Source organism: Haliaeetus albicilla, chromosome 1 (assembly GCF_947461875.1).
Source record: "Haliaeetus albicilla chromosome 1, bHalAlb1.1, whole genome shotgun sequence".
In the NCBI taxonomy this organism is placed as follows: domain Eukaryota; kingdom Metazoa; phylum Chordata; class Aves; order Accipitriformes; family Accipitridae; genus Haliaeetus; species Haliaeetus albicilla.
In genome coordinates, this window is record NC_091483.1 from 82,464,083 (window position 1) to 82,479,810 (window position 15,728).

A 15,728-nucleotide genomic window follows, 5' to 3' on the forward strand; every position below is an offset into this window, starting at 1 on the left:
CCACTGGTCTCTGTTCCAGGTAGGATCCTGGGCTAGATCAGCTTCCAGTCTTATGTGGTACAGCTGTCTTAATATTAAATTGTTGTCCGGAGATGGTAGAGATGGCAGGACCCAAGCGGAGATGAAGAACGTGGAGGTTTTGCTGAGCTGTCGGTGCAAATCTCCGGCATGCGTCTCTGGCAGCCAAACCCATCCACAAAGTGCTGATTTCAGAGAGCGGGGAGGTTTCACCTTCTTTGGGAAGAGACACAGGCTTCTACTGCCTTGGGCTTTTTGTTACATCTCTAGCTGATCTCGCCTGGCTTTGCTCAATGTCGTTATCAAAAACTTCCAAACGCCAGCTGGGGCGGCCGTAGGGGTTTGTCAAAACAGTCTTTTCTCCCCAGATCACTTCTGCCTGTGTTTCTGCATGTATTTCCCCTGCACGCGGAGTGGAATAAAAAGCTGACTTGAGACCTACTTGTTTTATGCCTGAATTACTACGATTTTCTCTGCCTGAGGCTCCTCATTCTTTTCTACTGTGTTGCTGCTAGTCTGCTGAGACTCTCTTATAGCCCACAAAAAGTTTCTCTTGTCCTCTTAAATGGATACTTTTCTCCATGAGCTCAGATTTTTGCTTAAACATGGAGTTTTACAGAACTAATTTCTCTTAAATCTCACATAGTTTGGTTAGGCAAATGCCTGTGCACTAAATTCAGTTTCAAAATGGCTCAGATTTATTTTAAGCTTTTTTTTTTCTTCCAGATGCCAAATGTATTGATTCCTGTCTTGACTGGCTTAACTAAATGGTTGAGGCTCACTCGTGTGTGGAAAAGGCCATGGTGTCTTTGGATGCACATTATTTTATGTAACCTAAACACAATTTAATCTGGGAGAGTTAAAAAGTAAGAGTTTAAGCTGATATCTCACAGCCTGAGATGATAACTACTGGAAAAATCATGCAAGCTACCTCATTATATTTTGAGCAAAATGTTTTGTTTTAGTGATGCTATCATGTTTAAATATTATTGGATGCAAACTTCTGGAATTGTTTCTGGGAACAAAGCTTTTCTTTTAAACACAACTACAGCTTAAAATGAAAATATAAGAAGAAAAAAAAAGATGATCAGATAAGCCTTTAGTGAAACAAAACATTCAATTCTGAGTCAAAGAAAACATTGATTTTTAAGATAAATGAACCATTTTGCTTGATTCCTTGCTTAGGAGAAGTTTGGGGTTTGGATCATCCAGAATCATAATCTTTCCCCTACTCTTTTTTTATCCTGGAAGAACCATCAAAACAGAAAAAAACAGTGTTCGTATGACTTCACTTAAAGGGCTCAAACTCTGTTTCATAGCTCTTCTGCAGAACACTTTTAAGCAGTGCTAGAAATACCATCAGAATAGGGATGTTAAGTGGAATTAAACAAGACTATGAATTCTGAAGGCAGTTGAAGAACCCCTAATAGAGCAAATAATAAGTAAAACCATGCCACTATGGCCTTAGGCTTATAAATATACTGCAGCAGAACAGACCACACTCTTTTGTTATGTGCTGAATAAGAAATGGGCTGTCTTGGGGCTTTCACATCCAGACGAGAGTCTGAATTAGCAGCTGGTTAGTTTTAATCCAGACAGCTCTGTCAAAAGGGCACCATTAGCTCCATGGCAGGGAAGGAGCTGGGGGAGCCCAGGGAAAAAAAATCAGACCCTGCAGGAACTTCATGTCCCTATGGCAGGCCAGAGCCAGCGACCAGCTGCTGCTAAGACGTTGTGACAGAGGGCATGATGGCCCAAAGTGTTTTCTGGGAGGAAAAGGGTTGTTTTTGTTAAGCAGGTCCTGAGATGGGCGGTCAGACTGTGCCCTAGAGGTGTGGTGGATGAGGACTTATTGTATGGGCTTGGAAGCAGAAGCGTCGTGAGAAGTTGCAAGCAAGCTGGGGAAGGATGATGAGTAGCAAGTGCACTGAGGTGAACGTACACCGTCGAGGGAACGTAGAGAGGTCGTGGCAAGGTTTAGCACCAGTTCATGTGGCAACAACATGAGGGTACGCTCATGCCTTCTGCCTCGTTGTGTTGGTGGGGTCTCTGGGTTGCAGGATGCGAGACCATGGGGCACCCCAGGGACACCACTCGAGTTTCCCTGGGCAATAGCGTGCGTCTTTGGCAGAATGGTGGAGGACAGGTCCTCACTGCTGGCATGCATTCTAGACAGTTCAGCAAGGCTGGATTTGTGTTGGTCCTGGACAGCAATAGCAGCTTCTGAGCAGGAGGGGCTGGGGACTGAATGCGGCCGCAAGGCGCGCGATGCTCTGCCTTCAGCAGACAGCCTGGTCCAGGTAACCTTGCACAAACCCAACACCAACATACAACTGGAGGTAGCAAACCGTGGGAGAGAGATAGGAAGCTGTTAACCATCTTAGCAGAAGCACTTGCTGCTCTTCAAAAAGCTCCTGCATGGGATAGCAGGGGAAGCAGGGCTCCAGCTAAACCTGTGGGATCCCTCCTGACTAGGTCCTCCTTCAAATCTCTTTGCTGTCTCATCTTTAAGCATTTCCCCGCTGGAGGCCCATACAACAGCTACAGCAAGCTCCCCTGCTCCTGTGTGCAATTCTGGCTCTAGCTGTGAGGATATGAGCTTGGAGAGCATCTGGACACATTGCTGTTCTTGTGCCCAACCTCTGATTCCCCTGGGACATTCCCAGTGGGCTTGAGCCAGTTTCCCTGCTGTGAATCACCAGTCTAAATGGGAGGCCATGTCGGGCATCTCTAGAAAAAACAAGTGTAAAAAGAAACACAATATAAATGGCTATTAAATAGAGGAGAAGTGAGAACACAAAAGATTTCACAGGAGAAATCTTGATCGCTAAGACAAGCCATGCCAGCAGACAGCCAACTTAGCTATGCATGGGGGCATCATACTGCATGATGTTGCAAAAGATGGGACTACCACCACTTATATACTCTTGCTTGATAAAGAAAATCTGTAGTGGGGGGAAGACTACAAACCCCTTTCCTGAGCCTCTGAACAGTTCGGCTTTGACAAGAAAACCCGGATAGGAGATGTTCAAACAACTGACTCCATGAAGCAGACACCTACAAACAGGCAAGAGTCTGTGGGGTTGCAAAGCAAGGTTGACACAATAAGGTTGGTCAGGAGCAAAGAGGACTACAGCAGGACAAGTCCCACCACCACATAGAAGTAAAGAGATGCTTTAAAGTCAGTGACCAAAGAGTCTACACCAAAATAAGGAAACCAGGCTTTTTTTTTTTTTTAAAAAAAAAAGGATACATCATTTAGTGTATTTTTTTCAAGCTTGCTGGACATCATACTGAAACACTGTAAAGCTGTCAGAGAAATTATATACTTTTTTCTGTTGTCAACCAAAGCGTGCTTTTATGGAGTCAATTAGCCACAAATTATGAACATACATCAGTTGTCTGAGAATGAATTACAGTACAACCCAATAAACATAACTGTCTTTGCTCACTGGTCATTGCCCTGATGAGGAGGCCGTTGGACTTCCTTATCCAACCATAAAGGAAACGTCACGTTCATTTGTGTTTCGTTCTGCAAGTGTGCCTCTCAAGTGCTGCAGTGCTACAGTGTGAGGGGAAACGGGGTCATTGGTATTACTGCTCTGACGTGCAAACCTGGACACATGAGCTCAGTGTGTAAAATGCAATTACATCAGTGGAAAGAGTTCGTATAAGCTGGGATGGCATGAGTGCTTGGATCTACAACGGAGCCTATAGCTGCTGTCATATTCGATAGAGAAGCGCAGCCAACATCATCTTTACATAGTATATTGTGTGCCCTCCACAGACCTTAGAGCCCTTTTCGAAGGTGGAGAGCCACAGTCTTATCAAGTTTTTAGGGTTTGGTTGTTTGGTTGGGAGGGTTTCTTTTCCTTTTTTTTTTTTTTTTTTTTTTAGACAGATGGGGAAACTGAGGCACAGAAAGGTGGTGTGACTTGCCCACAGTCAGTGGTAGACCTTGGACCCCCCAGGTCTTGCTCACGGCTTTTCAGCTCCCACCTGGGACATGGTGAGAAGGAAGGTTCGCCCACTTGTTCCCAAGGCAAGGAGAACCGCAGCCTCTCCCGGGACGAGGGGAAGGGGTGTCACTCTCAGCGGTGGTGCCTGGCAGGGGAGACAACGGCACGCATGGTTTCTGCCAGCCCCGAGAGGCAAGGGAAGCAAGGAACCTGAAATGGAGAGGCAGGAATTTGTCGGTCAGGCACTGAGCGAGAGGACGCGGCTCTACAGGATGCATTCGTGCCTCTCCGTGGCTTTCAGGGCCTCGTGCATGCTGGCGGCAGAGAGCCTCCTGTTGATGTTCCTGTACCTGCACCTCAGGAGGTTCCAGAAAGTAGTCCTCAAGTCTCGGTTAAAGAAAGCATAGATCAAGGGGTTGATGAGGGAGTTGGTGTATCCCAGCCAGAGCAGAGTCCTCTCCAGCCGCAGGGGCATGCAGCTGCAGCGGATGCCGCAGATGAAAGGCCGAGCCGTTGACATCAGGAAGAACGGCAGCCAGCAAAACGTGAACGCCCCCACGATAATGCCGAGGGTCCTGGCTGCTTTCTGCTCCCGTTTGAAGATGGAAATGTTTTTTCGGTCTTGCCGGAGCAGTTTGGAGAGCGTGGCGCATTCCTCTACCGCTTTGGTACGCTTAGAGCTGTGGTGGCTCCGGCTGGAGGTCTCCAGGCAGTAGACGCCCTCCTCTTCGTAGTGCTTGGGGAAGTTCATGAAGCGGTGCTTCTCGGCGCTGACCTTGGCGGCTTTGTAGATCCGGCTGTACATGACGAGCATCACCGCCATGGGGATGTAGAAGGCAACGCCCGTGGAGTAGACGGTGTACCCAAAATCCTGGCTGATGAGACAGACTCTTTCCACAGTGACATTCTTGGCCCAGCCAAAAAGAGGAGGAAGGGTGATGGAGGCGGATAGGAGCCAAACGATGAAGACCATCTTGGCCATCAGCTTCCCATTTTGTCTCACGGGGTATGTCAGCGGCCGAGTGATACCCAGATACCTGGAAAAAAAACAGAAGAGTTGCAAAGGGTTAGGAGGGTTGCAAGGTGTGAGTGTTGTTTTTCATTCCTAATCAGCTGTTAATGCCCCATCACAGGAGAATTTTGGCCCTGGAGGGGGGCAAGAAATGAATTACCCAAATGAAAATTTTCCCAGGGACGTGCAGCTGCAGTATTGTCTGTGAAACGCATTCCAGCTCTCTTGCCTAAATACCCTGTTTTTGACTATTCCCCTCTGCTTTCTTGCAACCACCCCATGCCTGACAAGAGATGTCATTTAACTGCAGAGTGCAGTCCGAGCTCCACATGGTTTCCTGGGGAATAAATATGCTTAAAAGAAAAGCTTAGTTTTTCACCAGAACTAGTTTGTACAGAGAACATGCAACAACTTCCAGCCATGGCACGTAACTTACTCCAGACTGTTGCCCTCCCAGGGAAAGACCCAGGAGTGGGGTGGGTGATCCGCAGAGTAATACTTCCACCAGGGTACCTCAGGACTGACTCCAGATGAAATGAACAGATTCAAACTGGTGTTTAATGGGAAGTGGGAAGGGCAGCACCCCGCTCTTATTTGTCCAGGCAACTTGGGAACTCGAGGCAGAAATACAACCTGCAGCTGAGACGCTCCTGAGGCAGTGTGCGAGCAAGGAGCACTCCTGCCTTTAGGAAGACTGAAGGATGTGTCTGGGTGGGCACAGAAAGCAACGCCAGTGATCGGGTGACGGACCGCGGTGCAAGTCAGCTGTTGACTCACACCTTTCAGCCGCTGGACCGTGCGTTTGCATTTTGCAGCAGTGGCACCCATGGGAGACCACGGGACACCCCATCACTCCCCTCCCCATCCAGGCTGCAGTATTAGGACAAACCTACAGGTTCCTGCAACATCTACTGGAGACGACCTCTGGAAACCAAGACAGAAGAGAGACAAACAGCTGGACCAGTCTGCTCCCTTTCACGGCCCATAGCTCCTGAAGTGATGGTGTCCAGCCCTTCCTTGAGAGTAAAATGAAAGAAGCTCTGAGTAGGAGATCCCAAAAGCACGTGGTGACCCACCAATTCATAAATCCTGATGCCTGGAGTTAGAACTTACCTTCTTAGCTTGGCTGAAAGGAGCTGGAGACTGCATCAACCATCAGCTCCTGGTTAGACTACGGGGTGTAATTTTGAGCCATCCCCAGCCTTGACTGAGAGGGTTCGTGACTAAGAAATTGTGTCAGCTGTCAGTTGATAAATTACAGTTGTAAACTAATAAATCAGGAAGGAGTTGGCCACTGTCAGCCAATGTTCCCACTGAAAATCCTCTGCCTGCTATTCAGTCTCAATCAATCCAGCAAAAACCTCTAGTTGGTCATATGGATTTCCTTTATGCTATAGCCTTTTTGATTAAAACTTGCCTGCTGTCGGGAATTTGTAGCCATTTTTAGACAGGATCACATCACCTCTCAATTGTTCTTGGATAAACTGTCAGTCCAGAGGGGCAGTGAGAAGAGCAGTTGTATAAATACCTTTTGCTGAAAGCTGTTCAAGGACAGAACAGGCTTTTCTGCCAAAAGGGGAAATTTCTGTAGAGAATTTTACCACTGTTGTATCGTTACTTTTTTCTGACAATCAGTCTCATCGTAGGTGTTAGGAGATTTTTTTCTTCCCTGATTATTTCCCTTTTCCAGATCCTCCCCCAAGATTGGAAGATGATGGAAATAAAATAAAAAACTAATACAATTCCTCCTCCCCTCCCGAATACTAAATGAATTCAAAGCCCAAAGCATTCTCCCCTGACTCCCTGATAAAATGAATTTGAATTCATTCACTGAGTTATTCTCCTCCTGTTTTCCTCTGTATTTTCTTCAGCTGGCCTTTGCCACAAAAACCAAGCAAGACTTTCCGTGACCACCTATGGTGCTTGAACACCCAGCAGTGCCTATGAAGGAGGAGACCTGGGGAGATGGAGGTTGGACAGCAGGACAGGCTTTGGGTGCTGTTCTTCCAAAACATACCATCTCCTCCTTCCTACCTGGGCTGAGCACAGCGAGAAGTGATGAGCCTGGCTGGGAGATCGGGTCTCAGAGAGATGGGTGGGAGCCAGCTGGAGGGATGCTGCCAAATATCCCTTCTGCTGTAGGAAGGGGCTATGGAGGGAGAACAGACTTGATATCCTCTAGGCTGGGAGAAAACCATGCCCTGCTGTTGAATTTCCAAATTCAGCACCCAAAAATCACTCCTCTCTATATCCAAGCCGAGAACTTCGCAAACTAATATATGCTGTGTTGTGTGATATACTTTATTATGCTATTACTGGGTTTTCTTTAGAAGCCGATCCTCTCGGGATTTGCTGAAACTTCAAGGAATTTACACACTAGCAAAGCAAAATGCACAGTGACAAGATTTACAAAGCAGGCAAAGCTGACACATTTCATCTGTGGGTGCCTTGTGCAGTCACTGCTGGAGGAAATGGGGCTGGTTTGAGGTCTTTGCTTATAATTTTGATGAGAGCAGGAAGACCTCAAAATAGGCCAGCATTTACAGCAGTGCGGGAGGTGAGATTGCGCAGACATGCAATGAAATTTGAATCAAATGCTCTTGCTTTGATTTTTTTTTTTTTTTTTTTTGGTGTGTGTGTGTCTTGTTGTTAATCAAATTTAGTGGTAATCGGGCAACAAAAGCCAGTTCCCAGAGCAGCTTGTGTGCAATTTCTGTGGCTTTGCAGGACCCCTGCAGTGCAAAGCTGATTGTGTGGCCACTCGTTCCTTGTATGATAAACTCTTTCCACATTCTCGCTCCCGCGGATGCCTGGGCAGCCCAAACCCTGACCACGGGGTGGGAGACCTGCCCCAGGCTGGGCTCCACCATCAACCCCACGGACGAGCCAATTCAGCACATTTATTCTACGCTCCACGGTAATTGTTGAATCCTTATCTCAGGGATTAAATAATAAAGAAAAACAAAGCCTATCCAAGGTGCCCCTATCTCCATTCTGCAGCTGGTGAAACAGGAAAGGACGAAATCTCTGCTCACACAGGTTGGCTAAGCCCAAATGAGTCCAGAATTGGGATTTCCCGGACCCTATTGTTTTACCACAGTCCCATGCCTCCTCTGGGCCAAATATAAGCTCCATACCTGAATTCCAAGCCGATGCTATTCCTGCCCCATCCTGCTGAAGGAGAGGGATCCTGCAGGTGGAGGATGCAAAGGGCAGCTGGAGGCTGCAGCTACCTGGGGCTTCGTCTGCCCATGCCCTAAGCCAGGACTGGTGGGAGCATCCCAGGGATGCATCCCAGGTCGCTGGAGATACAATGCAGGGATTTACCTGGCCTGGGACACGTTCAGATGAAGGACACGGGAAAGGCAATCCAGCAAAATGCTGTGCAGGTTTCATCCCACCGACTCTTTCGCGAGGCATCCTTTTTACTGAGGGTGATGCCAATTTGGAGCATATAATCTGATTTTGGGTAGAAAATACTTGCCAGGGAGATGGGAAAGCCCCAGCGGGGCTGGCTGGGAAATGGATGGAGACTTTTTTCTCCATGAGGAAAACCTGAAGTGATACCTGGGGTTCGGGGAGCTTCTTTAGTTAGCTGCTTGGCATTTTTATGGAGAGCTTCATCAAAAGCTGGACAGCCAACATGGGTTTTTTTGCTGTTGTTTTGTGACATTAAAGAATCTATAACACTGGCAGGCTTTTATGTATGAAAAATGTAAGAGAAAAACGGATGTTTCCAGCATTTTTCTTTTTTGATTTAAAGGAAAATCAATCAAATCTCCCTTCAGACAAGATCAGTTCTACCAGCTTCAATCAAGAGGCTTTTAGAAAGCGCTCTGCATTAATAATCAATAATAGCAGCCTACGTTTTAATAGTACTCATCATCTTGGGCAAACCAAGCATCTTTTATATGTAAGCTAACCAGAATACGAGGACACTTCAGCCATCAATAAAAATGCAACCTCCTCTTTGGCAGAAACAGGCAGCTGCCTGACAGTGCTGACCAAGTTGGCATTCAGGACAGAACTAGAAGAGATATTTATACTTCCGAGAAGCACCAGTGCTGTTCCTCTTCTTTCTTGCAGGGCAGGAGGAACAGCTTGCAACCGTCACTAGGGGAAATTTCAGCAAACACCTCATTGAGAAGAACAACCATTTCATCTCTTTTGGAGCAGGTGTTTCAGGCTCTCTGCAAACTCAGCTACCCTTTTGCTTTAGCTTTGTGATTGGCTTTGCTTTATATCAGTATAGAAACCGAAAAGTGTGCTTTTGGAGATGGTTCCATCAGGAGTTAAGCAAAAATCCTGCCCATCCCAAGTTTGGGGAGAGGTGGAGATCCAGGCGTGGTCCTGGATCCATGCTCTCCCTCAATCCACCTCCATCAACTGCCTTGTAGGAGCAGTGAGGATGATGGGTTGATGTGGAGGAATGATGACTTACAGGATGCTTGAGATACTGCCCTGGGATAATTCACACAACTCACAGCCTGTTCCTGGGGACCCTGGAGGCAGAAAGCAGCAGGACGGTGCCCCAGTCACCCACTCCTCCTTTGTGCATCAGAGGACATCCCAATTATTCCCATTCCCTCTTCAAGCCCCAGCATGGACTGAGCCCGCCAGCCCCCCTGCACTTGCAGCATGCCCGTCCTCCCACCCAGAGCCGAGGTGGACACAACTGGAAGGACTACCCATCCCCTTCCCTCTGCCCTGCCAGTCCTCCTTCTCCTCAAATTACAACCTTTGCTCTTTTTCTCTTTTCCTGGCTAGAAATTCATCTCGAGCAATTGCCCTCTAACTGCTCAACTTCCCCATCAGGGATTGGGGGGAGGGTGTGACGGTCTGGGAGAAAATAGGGATGCTGCAGCCCAGCTGAGCTCCCAGCACAGTGCAGTCCATGCGCAAACACACCTGAAGAACAAGCCCGTGCCAGAAGACTCAAGTTCTGTGGCAGCCTCTTGTATCGCAGGTTTTTCCTCCGTCACCCTGCTGAGAGCTCTGAAGCAACCTGCTCCCTCCATCATTTCCTTTGCTGCAGCTCCTTTTTCCTCTCCGACTTCCAAAAAGGACGGTGGGGTTTGCATGGCCAGCAGCCAGAGAAGGTGCAGCGGAGGTGAGTAGGTGTTTGAGAGCCATGTGAGATGTGGCCCTGTGGGGTGGGATGGTTTTCCCTCCCTGCAGCTCAGCACTGGCAGCATGAGTTTTGCAGCAGGGACCTGAAGCTGCCCCACTCCTGGGCTCCTCTGAGCCTTGCCAAGCTCGTCGGGGTGAGCTGGGCAGAGACGGTCCCCCGGAGAGGTGGGGGGGTTGCTGGAGACACAAAAAGTGTACCCACAAGTGCCTGCAGCATCACCCGGTTAAAAGAGATCCTCCTTGGCTCTATGACCAGTGGGTGCAACTTAGAGCAGCCATAGGGCTGCTCCCATTTAAGCCACAGATTTCAGTTATGCAGATGCAACTCCTGTCCATTCCACACGGAGCAGTTTCCTCCCCACTGCCTTCCCTACGGCCCTCAGCACCATCCAGGATTCAGCCTCAGCGCATGTGGACCCCTCCATGCCGGTGTCCGCACCTCCCCAGAAACAGCCCGCCCGGTCCCGTTTCAACGGGGAAAGACAAATCAACCTCAACCCCAGACACCTGCCCGCACGGCGTCCTCGGATTTTGGTCTGCTCACGGGAGCAGTGACATTGGGCGAGAGAGAAGTGATGAACAAGTGGAATCAATTGCAATGAGTTTTGTGAAAGGCCTGTCCTATTTGTTTGCATGTTTGGAAGAGTCTTTCTCCAAGGGATGGGATGGGATCGGTGGGGAAGGGAAGGGAAGGGAAATTTTTAAAGCAAAGCCAATCTGATTAGTGTGTAGCTGCTCCCCTGCTCCTCACTCATCAAGAGGAAGCATTGATATATTCCATTACTGCATTTAATCTCTTCCCTCTAACAGAGACAGGCTCCTGTCAGCTCTGAACACACCTGCTTTTTTACAAACAGGCTTTTTATTAAAACAAAGCAAGTACAGCAGAAGAGTTGGACCTCTTCGTGGGGCCTGGGAGCGATTTTGCTTTGTAACCAGCAGCGCTGAGCTGATCAGGGCTGTGGAGCAAAAGGCAGCTCGTAGGGGAGCAGTGGCGGGGACCAGGGCTTCAGAGCAAGACTTGCTGTTTGCTTGCTGGGGGGGTGGGGGTAAGATCAAGCATCACCACCAGGATTTTCTCTGTCTTTTCTGCTTTGTCACCCCGTTTCACACCTGGGGAGGGTGACCAGGGAGGTGGCACAGCCGACTCACCTCGTCGGCTGTCTCCCTTCCCTGAGCTGCTTATCACAAACCAGCCCGGCTCAGTGGTGCCAGCGTAAACCCAAACCAACCCCCCCCCCCCCCCCCCCCCCCCCCGAGAAAGCCAGCGTGCACGTCAGATCTGGATCTGGCCCACCGGCTCATCAGCGCAATGTCCCTAATGACGCAGGCTGCTATAATTAGACCCACGGAGGTGCTGACTTGCCCGAGTCTTGCCAGTTTGCCAGACGGGCTTAGCCTTTCCCTCCCGACCCCGGGTGTGGGAGTTGAAGCCAGCAAATCCTCACAAATGCATGCCTTGTGCAAAACCAGGGTTTCTGGGGACTCGGGATGGGGTCGGGGAGTTGCCAACACCCTTAGCCAAGGCACAAGTCTAGGGAGCAGCAGAGCATCCCATAGGAATAGGCTCCAGAAGCCCCATAACCTGGATTTTCAAAGTGCACATGGGGTAGGATTTTTTTGTTTGTTTTCTTGAATAATTTTATGGTCCAGCCTCCTTCCATGGAGAAGGTCAGGTCACGGGTCTGTCCTCTGGGCTCTGTTCCTCAAGCCGAGGAAGAGCAATGTGAAGCGGCTGCCTAGAGGGGGAGGACTAAACAAGTAACTTAGAGAAGTTACTTGAGAACGCACCTTAAGCCCAGCTCTTCCAAAGAAACTGAGGCACCTAATTCCTACAGAAAGCCCTCCGCACCCGAAAGACACATGCAGAAGCATTGATCCGACTGGGAACATGATTCTAGTGGCCCTCAACCTCCAGAAACACCCTTATATTCAAGACCACCCGAATACACGGCAGGTGCCTTGTCCTCCCTTACCTGTCCACGCTGATGATGCACAAGGTCATGATGGAGGCGGTGCAACACATAACGTCCATGGCGATAAACACGTTGCAAAAAACCTTCCCAAAGAGCCACTCTCCCCCCACCAGGTCTGTGATGGTCACGAAGGGCATGACAGCGAAGGCCACCGACAGATCGGCAGCTGCGAGGGACACCACCAGGTAGTTGGAAGGCTGACGGAGCTTCTTGACGATGCACACAGAGATGATGACCAGCCCGTTGCCGGCGATGGTCATGAGGATGATGATGGAGAGCACCGCTCCGATGACGATCTTCTCGGTGTCCCCATAGAGCAAGATCTCCTCGCCGCAGTCCGTCGCGTTGGTGAGGTTGGAGGACGGCAGGTCTGGCTCGGCTGGGACGGAGGGTTCCTCAGTCATGAATGGATTCGTGAGCAATTTCTGAGCCGGGTGCTGCTGCTCTGCGTTCTCCACGAAGAGAAGATGGTGCTCCAGAAATCGCCTGGGGCTGACCCTTAGCAACATGCTCCGAGCTCACCGCGGCGGGCAACGGCACGAGTTTTCTCCCGGCGATGACACCTCCAGTGACAAACCGGAACATTTTGTTACAAACAGGGTAAGAAAATCAAACATCTCCCCCACCACCACCCCCGGCTCTTGCCTCCCAAAGCTGTGGCTGGATCTCACGTGCTTAGCAAGAAGCCGCTTCCCAAGTCTGCTTAAAGACATGCAGTTTGCTGGAGGATGCTCAGAGAAAGCTCCTCTCCACTTTTATAGGGGCACAAGCTGCTCAAGTCCGCCTGCAACGGCTCCTCATCGCCTGCGTGCTTTTCCACGAGCACGGATAACAGCAGCGGATCATAACTGCCCATGTTATTATGCGTCGCTGCCAAGCTGCGCTGCTGCTCTCGCACTTCTCCCGTGCGTCCGTACCTTTAAATCCCATGCAACCACACGCGTGTTCTCGTATGTGGCTATCGCAGCGGAGTATGTGACAACACAAGCCACAAACGCCAGCGCACGCATCACCCGCCGCATCTCCCGCATGCGTTAACGCATAAACTTCAAAGCTGTGGCTGTAAATCCACGCACACGGTGTGTAACGGCAACACGCGACCGTACATACCCACAGGAGCGCGGTGCGGAGCTGCGGATCCCAGTGGGAGCGTATCCATCCCATGCAGCACCCCCAGGGTATACCACGCACGGTCAGGGCATCCCAACCCATGCCCGGAGCTGGGAGTATCACCACCGCACACATCGCAGAGATACACGGAGAGCAGCTACCACGCTCCCACCCCCCCGGCTATTCACCCCTGTAAGTATTTCCCAGCCATCAACAGGGAAACTTTAGGGCAAGGCTCACCCCTACGCAGGGCTCCAAGCATCATGCACAACCTGCATCCTCTTCTTTCTCTTTCAAAGCCCTTTTTTCCCCTTGAAGGGAGTTGTCTTTAAATCAAAGCAGGACTGCAACCCCTCCACCCCCCCCCTTCCCTTTTGCAGCTCCCCCCCATCCACCCCAGGCTGGGGTGATGTGGCTCCCAAATTTACCTGTGCTTAGGGGGTGAGACATCCTCCAAGCAAGCCCCTGCGAGCTCCGGGCAGGCAAGAAAGCAAAGAGCCACCCCCGGAGCATCCTTGTCCCCTCCCCGGTCCCTCCTCTCACCCTCCCCTCGCCTCCCCCCGGGCAGGGACCCAGCTGGTCCCTGGCTCCCTCAGAGCCCCAGGGAAAAGCAAAAAGCAGGGAGGAGGGATTGGAAGGGTCCAGGTCGGGTCCTGCAGCCACCCCAGCCCTGCAGTGATGGGTTGGAGGGGGTGGGATGTGTGCGAGGATGTCGAGGGAAAGGCTGGAAGTTGCGAAGATGCTTTTGGAGGCAGTCCTGCGGTGCAGGCGCAGGAGGAGCAGGCTGAAACCCAGCAGGCAGGGTAAAGAAGAGGGGTACAGAGAAAGGCTATTTCCAGAGCGCTCTTTCCCTCCCCCCTCCCCCTTTTTTTTTTTTTTTTTTTACAGGAAAGGGTTTCTTTCCCTGCTTCATGCATTTTTCCACCCCCCCCTCCGCTTAGAGGAGGTCCCATATTCATTCAGCTCCGCATTAAAGAGCAGCAAACAGCCAGGGAGAGGCAGATCCCTAAAGATGAGCCTTTCCCTTACCCTAATAAAATCGAAACAGAGAGACTAAACAAACCAGGCAAAAGCATGCAGAGATCCATCTCCATTTCCCTCTCAGCCAAACGTTTCACAGGCGCTTTGGTGCTGGGATTGCCCCGGCACTTCAACCCAGGGCATCAGACAGCCGCTCTTCGCTCCTCCCGGGGCGAAAGAAGCGGAGCAGAGCCATCTTCTGCATCCTGTGTCCCTTGGGGTGATGGGTGTTCAGCCAGGAAGGGTGCAGGCAAGCGGCTTCGGAGCTGTTTGCAGGCTTGGAAAGTGTATCCCACCACCCTGTCCCTTGCTAAGCACTTTGGGAGTGAGATAAGGACCTCCATCCCTGGTGCCACCAGCTCCATCACCCATCCCAGGGCTGTGCAAACACCCTGGCACCCTCCAGCCCTCCTAGGAACAGCACGGAGGGCTGATTATGGGAAAAAAAACCCCCCACCCATCTTTAAATCTCTGAGATGCAGAGCCCTGCATTACCTTGGGTCAGGGTCAGCACCAAACCCAAGAGATTTTCTTTTTTGGAGGCAGATGTTCCCTGCAAAATACACCTGTAAGGAAGGCGCTGGCGACCTAAAACAGGGCTGTTAAGGCTGTACTTAACACCAGGGTTTCTTCTTTGCTGCTCAAGCATCACAGCGTGCGTGGGAGGCTGGCTAAAATAGCTTCCTCGCCAGGGCAGGGTGTGCTGAAGCTCTGGCTTTTTTACTCTTTGCATTATAAATGGGTTTTTTTCAGCCCCTCGAGTGCGATGACATGCCAAGATGGGATGGAGCTGATGATACACAAACACAACCTGCAAAGCCCAGTCCCTGTGCTACCTGGGGAGCGGGGGCTGCTTCCATAGCCAGTCTGAACTCCCCAATATTTGGCAGAAAAATACACCCGGTATTTCCAAGTAGAAAGGAGGATCTGCAGAACTCCTTGCTGCAGGACCAGAGGATTCTGCAGTCTCAAACCCCAGACAAATTCACCCAAGAAGAAAACCATTCCCTAAGGACCAGCTCTTACATGCCAAGGCAGTCTGTCGCCAGATGCCCGGAGAGTTTCAGGAAAACCATTTGCGCACGAGCTGCAAAATCCTGCCCTGCTTTTCACCTCTGGGACCGGGGTTTGGCTGGAAGGATACAGGGTGGAAGATGAGCAGGAGGTTTTTTTCTATCTTCTCTGGAGGTTGCCTTTGGGAGAGTAACATGGCGAGCAGCTCCCGTGCATTAGCAAGGAGAGACAGGGAGGGATTTGTTTTTCTCTCGATGTGCTGCTGGGAATCAGCCGGCTTATGTGCAGCAGCCAAATTCATGTCCTGGCAGAGGAAGAAAACAGAGAAGGTGCTTATAAAGGTGATGAACTTCATGGGCCCTTTGCTCTGGCCAACCACTTACACTACTTATGGCAGACCCTCAAAACCCTGCAGTAGCTTCAGGGAGCAGATTTACCCTCCCTGTCTCCCATCCCAACCCCATTTTTGTAGGATACAAATTATACCTT

At 50.2% G+C, this 15,728-nt stretch overlaps 1 protein-coding gene across 1 annotated transcript; it reads right to left on the reverse strand.

Annotated features, from left to right (window-relative positions):
* Positions 1-4,128: 4,128 nt before the first annotated feature.
* On the reverse strand, positions 4,129-13,729 carry LOC104314523 (5-hydroxytryptamine receptor 7). The gene is made up of 3 exons (XM_069796923.1): positions 13,634-13,729; positions 12,096-12,658; positions 4,129-5,014 (listed from the first exon to the last, which is right to left on the reverse strand). Exons 2-3 carry the CDS (start codon positions 12,602-12,604, stop codon positions 4,243-4,245), a joined length of 1,281 nt encoding a protein of 426 aa, XP_069653024.1. The 5' UTR covers positions 12,605-12,658; positions 13,634-13,729; the 3' UTR covers positions 4,129-4,242.
* Between the last annotated feature and the right edge of the window lie 1,999 nt (positions 13,730-15,728).

Coding starts and splice junctions, on each gene's coding strand:
- LOC104314523 (XM_069796923.1), bottom strand. CDS start 12,604: ATGTTGCTAAGGGTCAGCCCCAGGCGATTTCTGGAGCACCATCTTCTC. Junction 5,015..12,095: donor TGCATCATCAGCGTGGACAG/GTAAGGGAGGAC, acceptor TTTTTTTTCCAG/GTATCTGGGTATCACTCGGC.